General features: G+C 39.7%; 1 protein-coding gene across 4 annotated transcripts in view; it reads right to left on the bottom strand.

Annotated features, from left to right (window-relative positions):
- The window catches only part of rbfox2 (RNA binding fox-1 homolog 2), a 44,991-nt gene extending 32,854 nt beyond the window's left edge, over window positions 1-12,137 (bottom strand). For 2 of the 4 annotated variants that reach the window (XR_016116275.1, XM_089006600.1), the window contains exons 1-2: window positions 11,204-12,137; window positions 2,873-2,923 (exon numbers count right to left, since the gene is read on the bottom strand). Coding sequence is in view for 2 of the 4 variants with exons in the window: in XM_089006600.1 (XP_088862726.1) it covers window positions 2,873-2,923; window positions 11,204-11,455 (303 nt within the window). In the remaining 2 variants the exon portion in view is untranslated. The remainder of the gene's footprint in view (window positions 1-2,872; window positions 2,924-11,203) is intronic. The other 2 variants (XM_089006599.1, XR_016116274.1) reach the window with 2 other exon arrangements.
- Between the last annotated feature and the right edge of the window lie 4,441 nt (window positions 12,138-16,578).

Raw genomic sequence — 16,578 nt, 5'->3', positions numbered from 1 at the left:
TGCACGCCACCCTTGTCTTTCTCAAAGTCTTTTGTCCGCATCAACAGCCAGTTTGCACTTCAGTGTCCCAAAACTAAATTGGTCTGATTGGCGTTACATGAAGTCCAGGAAAACCCAAGTTCATGCCTTTTACGCTTCAGTAAACTGTAAGGTCACATCGCTTTGAGACAGCCAATCGGCGTCAAAAAACACAGTTACTATATTCACAAACAAAGCATCTCATTCAGGTAACATTGAACAATGGACAAAATTGTCGCAGCTTAACTGCACAGCCAGCAGAGTCAAAAACCTACAGGCTCCAAAAATTATGCTAGGATTATTTACTTCTTGACATCCATTGAATTCTGAAACAAGATAACAATAGCATTTTGCAAAATTGAAAGGTGTCATTCGGTTAATGAAATGTGGATTTAAAAAAAACTACGGTGCCGGTACGCATCTCAGGGACACGGTGCATCAATGCGTCACGCAGTCCAGATGGAAACAGTTGAAACATGAGTTCCTGATTGGAAGACAAGGAAGCACACCACTGTCTCAACTAAAACACACAAACATTCTCACAGTAGTGCACAGGTGGATTTTTGAACTGGACGCTCATGTTCATGGTTTCATTTTCAAAACAAATCAATGTTAAAAACAAATTCCATCCCCCCAAAAAATTTACATTTGACATGTTCAAAACAACACAAAATAGTGATGTTTTGGTAACAAATGAAAATCCGCGATACAGTGAATATGCGCTACCTAAAATGCGAAATATCAAGGGAAGATTGGATATTAATTTGGTTTCAATTAAAGGTCACACTTTCCACAATAATTGAGTACATTTGTGACAAACAAACATTCCAGGATATGACATATACTGACTGGGCTTTATTGTTGTTTTTCTAATGTGAAATATTGAAAACGGTAAATTAAACAATTGAATAAAAATAAATGTTAGTACACGCCGGTGTGATGACATTATCCATTTTTTTTCCCCATTCCACTCAGATGTGATATTTCTCGGTTGACTAATTAATGGAAAAATGTATGTTTCGCTCTACCCTACACACATGAAAACGTAAGTCAAAAAGTACTTAGAGGGCTTGTATTTTTATTTTACAATTGAAAAACCCCCTCGGAGACCTAAGCGCACATGCATACACATGCACACGCACTCCATATTCACAGAGCTAGATCCATTTATTTTAAAACTGTGTCATGAGTATCAGAAGATCATTTGGATTTTGATATCTGTCTCCCATTTGGCTTTTCAATTCACATCCAGTTGAGACTCTCGGCTGTGTGGATGCCACTGTTTCTTCGCTTACTTATTCATGATTTTCCATTATTTATCACACATATGTAGTATTGCAGCGGGCAACTCTTTCGACGGCATGATTCTTCTCATTCGAATATCATCATTAGGGTGGAAATGGTTCAAAGCAGTATCATCTCATCACTATGCGGCAAAAAAAATGAAAAGTGGCTAATTGGCTGCCAGCCACGTGAATAATCCAAGCAGCCCCGTAGAGAAATCACGCAAACAAGAAGGCTTCGAGTAAAGGCTTAAGATGAGGATGAAGTGCATCCAGAGGTTTGGGAGGGTGGCAAAGGAAAGGGGAAGGGGAGGGGGAGGCAGGCAGAGATTACGGGTAGAGCATCAGAGGATGAGTGGATGAATGGCGGATGATTGAAGGATTAACCATATCAACTGAGCAGTCTAATAACAGTCAGTAGAGGCTAATAGGAACACAAGAAAACAGACTGCTGCTTTATACGCAAGAAACACAAACACGCTGTTGAATAATTTGTCGGAGAATTCGATGCTTTGTAACAAAATATGGAATAATATAGCCATAGGAAAGTCAAAAGATAAAACGTGAGGACCGCAATAGGGATTGTTTTTTTGTTTGGGAGTGGGAGGTATACAGTAGACCAGATGTTCCATAGAAACCTCGGGGTTCGGTGAATCGGTCTCAGGGGTTCGGCGGAGCCTCTGTTGTAGAGGTTAAAACACATCCAACTCAAGACGTCAATTTGTAATGACTAGCCCGCTTGGCCATCACTGGCCGCAAATGATCACATGACATTGCTTGTCCAATCAGTGCTGCGGGAAATGTAGTTTGCAATGTGTGACTGTCATAACAGTACGCCGTGTTTTTTTTATTACACTTTTTTTTTATTTCGTTTTTTTCTGTTTTAAATGTGTTTTTTTATGTCGTGAAATTTTAAAAAGTCGTCATTTGTGTTTTTACTAATGAAGAGTTTGGTGAATGTGCGCATGAACTGGATGGGTTCAGTATCTCTTCCAAAGTAAAGAACAAGTGCAGTAGACTTTCCCATACCCTCATTACAAACTACCTTGCATCTCCCTGTGGTTTTAATCAAGTTGTATTAATGCTACTTAATATGACTTTCACTTCATTAACTTATTCACTGCCAGATGATGTGCAAAAATGTGTCCACTCCAGTGCCAGGGTTTTTGTCATTTTCACTCAAATACACGACCCTGAGAATATTGAGTTAAACATTCAATACAACGTTAGAAACCTTAGCCTCACTTCTTTCAACAGAAAAAAGTTAATTCCTAAGTTATATGGGTCTGTCGTTATCTGAGCTTGAAATGGGGGTGGCTGTATAAAATATAATACAATACATTTGATTTATATAGTGCTTTAAGAATAGCTGAAGCTGTAACAAAACTGGAACATGGACAAAAAGCAAATGCTGCCCTCTCATGGAAGGGAAAACATTTGCAAGAGGTCTGACAAGTGCTTTATTGGCACCTCTCGCAAGATAAACCAAAACCCGAACAAATTCGGGAACAGCAGCGAATTAATTAAAATGGGGTTATTTTATGTTGTGTTTGATAGAACGACATTCTTACCTGACCGTGAGATGGGTATCCATGGTAACTGAGGTTCAGCGGGTCGTTATTCTGAAAGGAACAAATTTAGACGTTTATAAAACGCTAAACAAACAAACATTACGCACCTTTAATGCACACATAAAACATCCCAAATGAAGACATGTTTGCTTATTGTATAAATATTACACGAATACATAAAATGCAATTAAAAACAGCACATTTATATTTGACAAAGGATCAAGTTTAACCAACATGTCTTCAATGAATACACGTGTTACTTTCTAGTATCAGTAAACTCAATTGGTGACCTGTTAAAAAAATAGATCAATGTCCTGCATTTGGATAGGAGAAAAATAAACACATCTATCTGAATAGATGAATTGTTACACCTTTAAATCCAATTATTTGATGTTGATAAGTGATGTCACTACTCTAGTCACAGCATCAACAATAAATCGACATTTGGCCAGAGAGGACTCAGCCAAAAACACAGAGTAGTGGCATTCTAGCACATAGCTGCCCTTAAAATCCATTTTCTCATCAATGGTAACAGTGTAACCAACAACCTTTCCAAATTGACCCCTTGGTCCGCTTACAAAGAAAGGTTATTGGGCCCAAATGGGAACAAGTGTGCAAGACATGAATGATAGGCAGCGTTATGTGCATCTCTTTAATCATAAGTAGGTTATGAAGACTATTGGCACGAGACAGTAGAGTGAACATGGAATACACACGCACAACCTCCATCTTCACAGAGAATGATCCGTTTTCAATTTCAAACTGTGACCGAGCCTGCCCCACGGTCTTTGCTTTTGCTTTGCTTATACATACATCACAACGATAGAAAGATTATGCATGCAGACTGCACCACTACCATTACTATTCTGCGGAAAGGTCAGACAATTTATCGATGTTCTTATTGATTGCATATCTATTTTCTGCTCAGCTCAACTTTGTGGAGCTAATCATACCTTACAAGAAAAAGCAGATTGATCGACAACTATGAACATGTCTTCATCCATCCAAATTAATATAAGGAAAGTAGAACCGACGGATTAGCCAGCCCCATTGCATTTATTGACATTCATATCTGGAAAAAAATGTGCTTGTTTTTAGAAAAAGGGCTGCAAACATTAGAAAGCCATTTTAGTCAACCCTCATGACATAGTTCTGGCTTTTATGTTAATGTACATCACTAAAAAGGCAGGCATTAGAACAGCACTTTGGAGGGAAGTAAAGATTTTCTTCATCTTGTTATATTAAAAGACAATCTTTCCTCTCCTCCGTCAGCTTTCTTTGTGGAACTAATGTCCCTGTGCCTGCTTTGCCCGAGGGGAAACACTTTGCTCTGTGCACATCACAGCTTAAGTTGGTCTGATTAGAACTGTAGCCATCTCACACTAAAGCCCCAAGGGGCCATTTCACTCAAACTGAGCATGGCTTTTACAATGCAGGAGCTTTTTTTTCTGGTGAAACAGGACGAGGCTCTGTCACTGAAATAAAAAAAAATGTGAGGCAATCCAAGAGCCAAAAACGCACTTAGCAAACTGGCATACGGAGCTAGAAGCTCTAAATAATGAAACACCACTTGAGTAACATCAACTAAGTACAGTAAAGTCTCGTTATATCGATATTCTCGGGAGTCCGAAAAATATCGATATAACCGGGACTATCGACATATCCGACCCTGCGCGCATGTAATTTTCTCCTTGCGGTCATAGAAATAGTATCGTAATAAGCGGTACTATCGATATAACCGATATCGATATAACGACACTTTATTGTATAACCTTATTTCACCCCAAAAGATCAAAAGAGGAAAAGACAAACTAAGATTTCTGAATAAATGGATCATATATTGTCAAAAATTGAAGCCTGTGAGATTGAAATGAGACAAGCTTAGCGAGAAATACAACAGGAAACTGAGGGAGCAAAAACAATGACTCATACATGAGTGGAGTCATGTGCTTGATTTCCAGGAGGAATGAGGGAAGGGGGTGGCAAGGGGGAGGCGATATGGAGTGTGGATCAGCGTCACTTTTAATAAGAGTTGCTTGTAAATTACACACACACACAAAAAGATACATTGCAGTTATGACATTGCGAGATAGCTAAAAAAAGGGATTGTGTTCTTTTGCTCAGTGAAATGTCAAACATTACACAGATGATTTTCTTTGACAGAATCAATGGCATAACATTAGTATGAGAGGGAATGAATACAGAACTTCTGTACACGACAAAGCATGACTGCTAATTTGATGTCAACAATTAGTTTAGCTACCAACAGACTGCCAATGATATTTAGGTAGGAGAAACTGATGTCCTAGCAAAAGTTTGTCTTTCTCCACAATGGCACACGCCCTGTTTTCACTTTGGAAACTGTTATCAAAACGTTACACACGAGGGAATTTTGGATTTAAAACTAAAAAAAACTGCTTAGCTAACATTAGCTAATGTGAGCATTAAGGGATAACTCACTCATTCACGGCCATTCACGAATTTATTCGGGAATTGAAAATATAACATAGAGCGCCATTCCCGAATGTGTTTGGGTTTTGTTTTTTCTTTTTTGGGTTCCAATAAAGCGCTGGCCATAACCTCTTCCACAAGGGGGCAGCATTTCCCTTTTTTCCGTGTTAGCGATTTGTTCCAGCTTCAGCTGCTGCTAAAGCGCTATACAAACCAATATGTATGCATTGTATTTTGAACAGTTGCCCCAATTTCAAGCTCAAATAACTCCAGACCCATATAACTTGGCAATGAACTCTTTTTTTCTGATCAAATAAGATAATCTAAGGTTTCTTACGCTGCGTTGAATCTTTATGTAGTCTTAAAACTCACTATTCCCAATAGTCCTGGAATTCGAGTGACAATGACAAAAACCCTGGCACTGGAGTGGACACATTTATGCACATGTCAGGCAGTGAATGAGTTAATGTCAAGTAAACTTGGGATAAAGATCATTGTCTTGAGAACAGAACGAATACACGCAGAACTTCTAACTTTAGTCTGCGGAGGCTTGCTAACTACTGGTCGCTAGTGGAACTAACGCATAGTGTCAAAATGAAACTCTTTCAAATGTCCTCACCATCTGCTCCAATGACGTGAAATGAGGATAATTAACAACATTTTCAGCGAAGGCCAACAAAGAGCCATACAGCATGTCATGAGCCATTTACTGTATGACAGTGAATGCGTGAATTGAATGTTTTATTTGACCTGCTCAACCCATGTGTCAAGTGCATAAAAACAACCACAAAACAGAATTTAAAACAGTCACAAGCGTCAGGTTTCGTGATGTGTACATAACAAATTTGGGCTTATGAAAACAAAACACACGCAATATCGTAATCATGAAAAGTATGACCTATTAACTGTATTAACCTGACAAGTGTTAGAAACCACACCTATTTCAAAAACCTACTTGAACACAATTTTAACGAGTGAGTGTAACTTCTACTCTCCACTGGTGACCTGGAACAAATGATAACCGGAAGCTCGTACGCCTCCATATTTGCCAAAGGAAATACGCCGTGAGCTGCCGTGCACAGTCCACTAATGGGTTTAGTTGTGACTCATGCAGCTAACTCGCGTTTTAAGGCCTAGCTTTTTGTCCTTCCCACCATCTTTTCTCTGAGCTTCACCAAAGCTTTGAACACATGACCCCTGTTCATCTGAGGTGGTTACTGTGCAAACGCTTGTGAAACACCTAATTTGGTCGTAGAGCTTGTATCTATTCCTATCGTGTCTTGGGAACGCTTCTCTTAAGAACTATATTTGACTGTTCTGACAGTCATCCTGCATCACCGCTAAAGCAGGCCATGCCACACACTCGACAGAGAGCGTGCATCTGTTTTATCCGCAGAGCACTTATCTGGCCAGCCTCCAGATAACTCAAGTTTGTTTTACTCGAGTCTACACTACGTACTTTTTCCACGAATACACTTTACAACACACATACAACGAATACATTTTAACACACTCTTTCCAGAAAACAGTGGAAGAATTTTGAGTATACTTTGGCAACTGCTACAAGTAAACTATTTTGAACCAAATAAATAAAATACACTTTTTCACAACAAATACACTTTAAAATACTTTTTCCAGAAAACAGTGGACAATTTTTAAGTACATTTTGGCAGCTACAGTAAAGTCTCGTTATATCGATATTGGTTATATCGATAGTACTGCTTATTACGATACTATTTCTATGAACGCAAGGAGAAAATTTACATGCCGCAGGATCGGATATATCGATAGTCCGGATATATCAATATTTTTTCCGACTCCCGAGAATATCGATATAACGAGACTTTAATGTGTGTGTGTGTATATATATATATATATATATATATATATATATATATATATATATATATATATATATATATATATATATATATATACACAGTAAAGTCTCGTTATATCGATATCGGATATATCGATAGTCCCGGTTATATCGATACTATTTCTATGCACGCACGGAGAAAATTACATGCAAACAGGGTCGGATATATCGATAGTCCCGGTTATATCGATATTTTTTCGGACTCCCTTGAATATCGATATAACGAGACTTTACTATATATATATATATATATATATATATATATATATATATATATATATATATATATATATATATATATATATATATATATATATATATATCATGTTCAACATTTTCAAAATAATCAACAAACACCATAATAGCCACCAAAAAAAGCCATGTTAAGGCATTTTATTTATTTGGTTCAAAAGTTTCTACTTGCAGCAGCTGCCAAAATCTACTTAAAATTTGACCACTGTTAGCTTTTTTTCAATAAAGGCCCTGCAAAGCAACAAGCGATTGCATCTGATTACTTTAATCAATTTCCTCACAATGAAGTGAATGCAACCAGAAGAGGTGCTGTCGATTCAAATTCAATTAGTCATGTGGACTGAGCAGCACCATGTCAGCTAAGGCCTACATCCATGCAGATCTCCAGGGATCATTATCATACTCTATGCGACACTGAATTAGAAATATGGCATAGCATTACAACAAGATATAACAATGGTTACATTTCATATTTGTGCATTCAAATGACTTCTGGTCTCTGTCCACTATTAATATTGGGGGGGAGGAAGAAAATATAACCTCAATGCGTGGAAAAGCTTTATTTTATATCTCTTGTTGAGGGTGCCCAGATGCGAATACAGAGGGGTGATCTGTGTTCATTAATGTCCCAGTCAAATAATTTGTCCTCTGCGCTGTTAACCCAGGCAAGACCTTATTATGTTGAGAGCAAGAGAGACAGAGAGAGAGAGAGAGAGAGAGAGAGAGAGAGAGAGAGAGAGAGAGAGAGAGAGAGAGAGAGAGAGAGAGAGAGAGAGAGAGAGAGAGAGAGAGAGAGAGAGAGAGAGAGAGAGAGAGAGAGAGAGAGAGAAAGGGGGGGTGCAGAAAGTGCATATAGCCCAATTTTGCAGAGTGACAACAAACATGGGACACTAAGCAACATGGATGGATATTGAAAATGACAACCTCATTTCAACATTGGTCAGCAGTTGCGGACATGGGATACAGATGTAAGGTGGTGTTATAAATACCCTTAAAGGACAACCGACACAATTTTTTTGTTTCCTTACTGACATCAGAAAAACGTTTTATAGCATCTAAAATACCCAAAACACGCAGGCTGATATTTTTAGTTAAATGCAAAACACGAATAAAAATGACTCTAAGTGTCCAAAATCTGCAAAAAAATGAGCTGTGAATTGGGCATTTTCAGAAAGTCCCGCACCTAGTTCATGACGTCACGCCAAGACGTCGTGCCTTGCTCGAGAATCAAAACAATGGCTTCAGATTCGGAGAATATGCTTTCTTGTTACACATCCAGTTATGAATATGATTCAAATAGTTCTGAAGAGGAAAGCATAAATGTTTGCAATCGATTAAAGGAGTCCTCCCATATCAATTCGAGCCGTCAATGAGAGAAGAAGAAGAATGACAGGAATGTAGCACCAGGAAAATGCAGAAGATGGCGCCCAAGCTCCGTTGGATTTGTCTGCTGGAAATTTGTGTCAAACTAGTATCAAATAGTAGTCTTGGTGCAACACACAACGATTCACCATCGGGTTATGTGTTTTCCTTCTAATTTCGTCATCAACACGGATCAACATGAAGTTTTCAGACCAAACAAAGTATCGCATAATGCATTGTGTCCTTTCTCGGTCAGGGGCGGTCCTTTAGTGACGTCACGTCAGGGATCGTCACCAACTCAAAAACAAGACTTCCGGAATATTCAGCGTGAGTCTTAAAAACGTAAAATATAGCTATATGTGGTGGAATCTTTGTAAAATACGCTCAGTATAAGTCATTTGAAGCCATTTTACAAATTATGGACACAACTTGTCCGGAGACGTCGGTTGTCCTTTAAGTAAATGTAAATGACAGACTTCCTTGTTGTTGCAGAAGAAATAAAATGACGAGATTAGCATTTTGGTGAAATATTTTATGTTGATTTAAGGTTGCTTGGGTGGGCTGAGTAGCGGTGATTTGTGCAAACCAAAATGATGCATTGAATTGGAGTAGTGTTGCCACCCACGCACCAAATTAATAAAATCACTTTCTGACAAATTAAACAACCAGTGCCAGGAACTGTGTCGTTATTGTGGAAGGCCAGATATAAAGTGTTTCCTATGGAAACAACATCCAATAATACTGCAGATATCAATCCTGACTTCAGCCAGCAATAATTACGGAACAAAAAAATAAATAATGGTGCAGCTTAAAGGAATGCGAGGAGGACAGAGACATTCAGCAAGTGTGGAGTTTGGAGCAAGATTGTCCACAATATTTACATTTGTGGCAGCACATTACCCAAAGAAACATTTTGATCGACTTCTGCATCAGGGCTGGTTTGTATGTTTTGACGAAATGTTTCTCTTATTAATATAAAAAAATATGTGGCTGTGTAAAAGAACATGTTTTACAGAAATATTTTGACTTCACTTCCACGTTAAATGTTCCACTTTAATTTTATAGTCATCCAAATTTTGATTGTTGGGTATCGACTGAAGGCTCCACAAAATAACTATGCGGTTGTGGAGTATACACACACTGGTAAAAGACAAAGACTGTGGTGGAAGATGAGTCATAACTTGTATGAATATGATGCACAATCACTTATTTGTGTATACAACGGTATAAGCGGTGTGTGAATGCTTTGCCTTAGATAAGGATTTTAAGGATCAGTGTGGTTATAAACCCTCCTCTAGTATGAGATGTGATCCCATTAGTTGGGAACAAAGCCTCTTTACTGCCAGTGATAGGGAAAATCTGTTCAGAGAGATGGAGCTATGGAGGGTGGCCTTCGCTTGCCCACCCCATCCCCCGCCCCAATTCATCACCACTATTAGTTTCCACTACCCCGCTCTCATTTCCGGACTGTCCAACAAGCTCATGTTCAATACGTTTCAGAGACTAAAGCTATTGATCTGTGTCACTCTGTTCTCCCACACACAGAGTCTCTCATCCACACACATCAACTTTCAAGTGCGTTTATGTTACTGACAGCACTCACTGGCGGCAGGTCTGCATGGAACACCAGCCACTTAGTTGTCCAAGCAGGAGCACCCACACCACTTTACTTCCATTACAGCTGTTTCCAATGGCAGTCAAATAGCTTTCTCCAACCTCGTGGAGCACTCCAACATACATAATACACCTGAATGATGAGCAAAACATCCTCTCGCTCAAGTACAAATCTCTTTCATAGGGCATGTTTGACCATTTCATAGTACAAATTGACAATACGTTGACACAGAGGGGAAAATAGGTATATGACATTTGCTGATCATAGCACATAAGGATAGTCAAAACTGTAGCAATGGGTCAAAACATGTTGGAGACTCAAAAACAGTGACTTAATTCTTTAACTTCCTGTTAAATGGGGGGTCTTTGTTTGCCTCAAATATCCCTGTCTACTCAACAGGCCCCTGAAAGATAAACGTATGTGTTTGCTTTCTAAAACAATTGAGGACTCTCTCATACCAATACGTTTTGTTTTCCATGACATTGAAAGCCGGTATTGCATACATGCCCTGCACTGCTAAATGGCTAGCTCGATTATAAACATTAAAATAACAGTATCCCTTTAGTACTAAATGTCTACACATAAAATGTGGAATTTGTGAATTCTCCGCCGGGTTAGTTTGCAATTATCCAATAGCACACGTGGGGTAGTTTCCAGTTTTGCTGTTTGGGAACTACTGCAGATCCATTTGTGACCACTTCCATACAACACAAACAAAAGCAACACCAAACAAAGGAACAAGTATTGGCCTGTTTTAAAGCGTTTCCCTTACCTGTCCAACCTCGCCGATGCCTCCCGATCCATCCATTCGGGGTCGCTTGCAGTCAGCCCCTGCCGAGTCGATCAACGAGGCCGCGCTCGGCCCATCGGGCTCCGGGTCTCCTCGTTTCATTCCCCGGATAGCAGAGGAAGCGGCGCCCGCGTTGGGATGCACTCCGGCCAGGGCATCGAGATCTCTATCCCGCTCCAAAAGTCCACGGGACACGGGCAGCATGATAGATGCAACGTCGGTCGACATTAACATTTAAAAACGATGGGTCTTGTTTCTCCCTTATTTAGGTAATCAGAGGGCCCGGGGTGGGTTTTCTCACGTTGTGCTTGTAACTGGGGGTTAAATTGAGTAGTTAATATTCATAGGCCTTTCGATGAGCAAAATATAAACAAAATAAACGTGAACTTACGGTAATGATATTTAAATACAGCACCTACTGTTTACGCCGTCACCGCCTTTATAGAAGGCCTATGTTATGTCTGATTAGAACAAATCACATAATTCAGCAGCGATCACAACAAATGGCTGCCTACCGCCAAAATGTCCATTAGGGATATGCCTCTTTTTCTCCTTCGTTTTACAGTGAGTGCAGCACGTTTAAGAGACACAACATCCTACCGCAAGCTCAAGACGGGAAAAACCCATGAACAAGTCGTCTATGTTTCCTCGTAGATTTGAACCACAAGAACGGCGGTTCGCGACAAGTCGAGCCCGTTCAGGAGTGCTCTCTTGCCCCCATAATAGTCCTCTAGCGTCCACCTGCACGAAAGAAAAACTGAGGACGGACGCGGTTGTTTTTCCTTAGCGGTTGTGTTCCTGCCTGCATCAAGAGTGTTCTCCCGGTGTGTTCGAGTGGCGTGTGCTGGGGGGAAAGGAAACAGACCTCCCCTCCCTCTTGGCAAGTCTTCCCCTCCTCCCGTCTTCCGCTCTCCCTTTGAACGCAGAGCCACGCTTGCCCGCAAGTGTGCGCAATATGCCGCAGTGCCTGCACACATTTGTGCGAGTGGGGGTGGGGGTCGAAACTAATGGTCCAAAGACACAGATGTTCTTACTGTGAGCTCTTTCCTCGTGCTCCTTTTCCATTTCTACTCCTGCGGTATTTTCATTTTAGAACTCGTGTTGTTTTTTTACGCCCCGTAGCATTGCTCTTAAAATTACAATTCCCCAAATCCTTACACAACAGAAGACCGAGGCCCAGAGTTGAGTAATGCAGTATCGAGCTTTGCCTCGTGCCTTCTCTGGTATTTTTATTGCTTGGATGACACCCAGTGGTCAAAGGCTACCACGAGAAGCCAATGGGTGTGCAGGAAAATCACAGTTCAGGGTTTTTCAAAATGATCAATTAGATTTTTGGAATTTGTATGTAATGCAATGGATTTGTAAATAGACCTCTGCAATCAGCAAAGTTTGTCTCTTCCACAGAGTTATTGGATGTTTAAAGTTGGAGGAGTTATTTTCGGGAAGTCTCCAGTCGTACATTTGTGTAGCTTTAATTTCCACTACAGGGGTTGATTGTGTGAATGCGAGTGCAAATTGTCCGTCTTCCTTTTGACCGAACTCAGCTAGGATAAGCTTCAGTACGCCGTGACCCAAAGCAAGATAGAGTACTAGATGTTTGATTGTTATGTTTTCTTCAAGGTACCGGTACTTTATTTTTTTTATGGCACACATGTCAAATCTTGCGATTTGGGGGGGAGGAAGAAAATATAACCTCAATGCGTGGAAAAGCTTTATTTTATATCTCTTGTTGAGGGTGCCCAGATGCGAATACAGAGGGGTGATCTGTGTTCATTAATGTCCCAGTCAAATAATTTGTCCTCTGCGCTGTTAACCCAGGCAAGACCTTATTATGTTGAGAGCAAGAGAGACAGAGAGAGAGAGAGAGACAGAGAGAGAGAGAGAGAGAGAGAGAGAGAGAGAGAGAGAGAGAGAGAGAGAGAGAGAGAGAGAGAGAGAGAGAGAGAGAGAGAGAGAGAGAGAGAGAGAGAGAGAGAGAGAAAGGGGGGGTGCAGAAAGTGCATATAGCCCAATTTTGCAGAGTGACAACAAACATGGGACACTAAGCAACATGGATGGATATTGAAAATGACAACCTCATTTCAACATTGGTCAGCAGTTGCGGACATGGGATACAGATGTAAGGTGGTGTTATAAATACCCTTAAAGGACAACCGACACAATTTTTTTGTTTCCTTACTGACATCAGAAAAACGTTTTATAGCATCTAAAATACCCAAAACACGCAGGCTGATATTTTTAGTTAAATGCAAAACACGAATAAAAATGACTCTAAGTGTCCAAAATCTGCAAAAAAATGAGCTGTGAATTGGGCATTTTCAGAAAGTCCCGCACCTAGTTCATGACGTCACGCCAAGACGTCGTGCCTTGCTCGAGAATCAAAACAATGGCTTCAGATTCGGAGAATATGCTTTCTTGTTACACATCCAGTTATGAATATGATTCAAATAGTTCTGAAGAGGAAAGCATAAATGTTTGCAATCGATTAAAGGAGTCCTCCCATATCAATTCGAGCCGTCAATGAGAGAAGAAGAAGAATGACAGGAATGTAGCACCAGGAAAATGCAGAAGATGGCGCCCAAGCTCCGTTGGATTTGTCTGCTGGAAATTTGTGTCAAACTAGTATCAAATAGTAGTCTTGGTGCAACACACAACGATTCACCATCGGGTTATGTGTTTTCCTTCTAATTTCGTCATCAACACGGATCAACATGAAGTTTTCAGACCAAACAAAGTATCGCATAATGCATTGTGTCCTTTCTCGGTCAGGGGCGGTCCTTTAGTGACGTCACGTCAGGGATCGTCACCAACTCAAAAACAAGACTTCCGGAATATTCAGCGTGAGTCTTAAAAACGTAAAATATAGCTATATGTGGTGGAATCTTTGTAAAATACGCTCAGTATAAGTCATTTGAAGCCATTTTACAAATTATGGACACAACTTGTCCGGAGACGTCGGTTGTCCTTTAAGTAAATGTAAATGACAGACTTCCTTGTTGTTGCAGAAGAAATAAAATGACGAGATTAGCATTTTGGTGAAATATTTTATGTTGATTTAAGGTTGCTTGGGTGGGCTGAGTAGCGGTGATTTGTGCAAACCAAAATGATGCATTGAATTGGAGTAGTGTTGCCACCCACGCACCAAATTAATAAAATCACTTTCTGACAAATTAAACAACCAGTGCCAGGAACTGTGTCGTTATTGTGGAAGGCCAGATATAAAGTGTTTCCTATGGAAACAACATCCAATAATACTGCAGATATCAATCCTGACTTCAGCCAGCAATAATTACGGAACAAAAAAATAAATAATGGTGCAGCTTAAAGGAATGCGAGGAGGACAGAGACATTCAGCAAGTGTGGAGTTTGGAGCAAGATTGTCCACAATATTCTACTTTTAATATTCTAAATTTCTACTCCTGCGGTATTTTCATTTTAGAACTCGTGTTGTTTTTTTACGCCCCGTAGTTTTCTTCAAGGTACCGGTACTTTATTTTTTTTATGGCACACATGTCAAATCTTGCGATTTGGTTGGGAGACTCCCGATCTTTTTGATCACAATACTCACGATAATTTGTAAGGTGAAACAAAAGAAAGTGTAAAAAAAACAAAATACGTTTTTATCCTAATTGAATGTATAAATAAACAATGAAAGTAATTTTGTGTTTTGTTTACTTCTAATTTACACTTTTGTAACGCTCACGTTATTTTAACACGCACCACAGAGTCGCGATACGAAAATCACCCGATTTTTTATTTCTGAAACTTAACATGTATATCATGGGCTCTTGTAACAAATATATTTTGAACATGTTCAAAATATAGACAGTTTGCGGATGTCTGGCGATTGTGCTTGCAGCTGTTAGTGATAGCGAACGATCCCTAACAAAAACATCAAACCACCACACAAGCGCATGTACACGCTTGCTAACCTAGTTTAGCAACGGGTGTAGTTCAACATTTTTCCTACGGGGGAGCCTTACACTAAAAATACCCTCAGATGAAAATAGTGATAAATATTGAAAACTATGATGCAACAACAAAGTACATTTTTTGGCCAGAGGGGCCATAGGATCCACACCCAAGTATATATCAGCACATTCTCACAGTCACAAGGTTTCCAGATGAAGACGAAATGCCTCCAAGACTTAAGTTTCACCCTAAGGACATTTACGTGTTGCTTAAAAACTTCTCCTGAACCCCAACCAAGTCCTGATTGTCTTACAATGTTAGGTCCACACCCTAGGACTGTGGTCCACGGCCCTCCCATTCATGAATTTGAAACAAAAGGCTGTTAGGACTAATCAGTACAGAAGTTCAACACTGACTCAAAAGCATCCAGTGGAATAAATGCACAGGAAATTATTTACGAGTGGAGGGACGGCTTCAAATTCTCCATTGTTTACCTGGCACCAACACATAGGCGGGTGCTTGTGAGGCCAAGAAAGTCTGTACAAATCATCATGAAGATGAAGTTATGATCACTGGGTAAAAGTAGAGCAATGTGTTACAGTATGGATCCGAAAAACTGTCTTGTAAAAAGGTGCCTTATCTTCTCATCTACTTACACCACTTAAAAATACACACTAAGTGGAATGAGTGCAAGTGTGTGATGTGATTACAATTTCAAGGAGGTCCCCGGGTGATACATTTAATACAATATGACGAATGAATAGTGCAATGTTCAGAGGAAAAATGGGGAATGGTTTCAAAAATGTATGCAAATCAAACCTCTGAAGATGGAGGACACTGATTCGCTGTGGCGACCCCTTGAAGGGAAAAGCCGAAAGGAAAAGAAGAAGAATGTTAAAATGTCTGACGGTATCAGAAAATACAGTGAGGTTATGCTAAATCAGGCAAAGGCAAGATTATTTTTGCTATTTGAGAATCTGCACTGCTTAATCTTTATGAGCTGTTTTAGGGGGCAACATCTTTTACAGATGGAATCTTGACCTTACATGGAGTCATCAAAAGGAATGTTTGACTTATAGTTATGACCCCTAACTCTAATGTAGATTAAAAGTAACCAAGGTTCCCTGTTGATTTTGTGACAGTATCACATGCTCAAGGGTTCTTAAAGGACAACCGTCATCACTTTTTTGTTTCCTGACATCAGAAAAACGTTTTATAGCATCTAAAATACCCAAAACACGCAGTATGATATTTTTATTCAAATGTAAAACACTAATAAAAATGACTTAGTGTCCAAAATCTGCAAAAAAATGAGCTGCGAATTGGGCATTTTCAGAAAGTCCCGCCCCCAGTTGGTGATGTCACGCCCAGACATCTTGCATTGCTGGAGAATCAAAACAATGGCTTCAGATTCGGAGAATATGCTTTCTTGTTACACATCTAGT

This window comes from Hippocampus bargibanti, linkage group LG10, assembly GCF_051943395.1.
Source record: "Hippocampus bargibanti isolate YZ-2025 linkage group LG10, ASM5194339v1, whole genome shotgun sequence".
Taxonomy (NCBI): Eukaryota; Metazoa; Chordata; class Actinopteri; order Syngnathiformes; family Syngnathidae; genus Hippocampus; species Hippocampus bargibanti.
The sequence above is the reverse complement of the archived record's forward strand: the minus strand, read 5'-3'. Positions and strand labels throughout refer to the sequence as shown.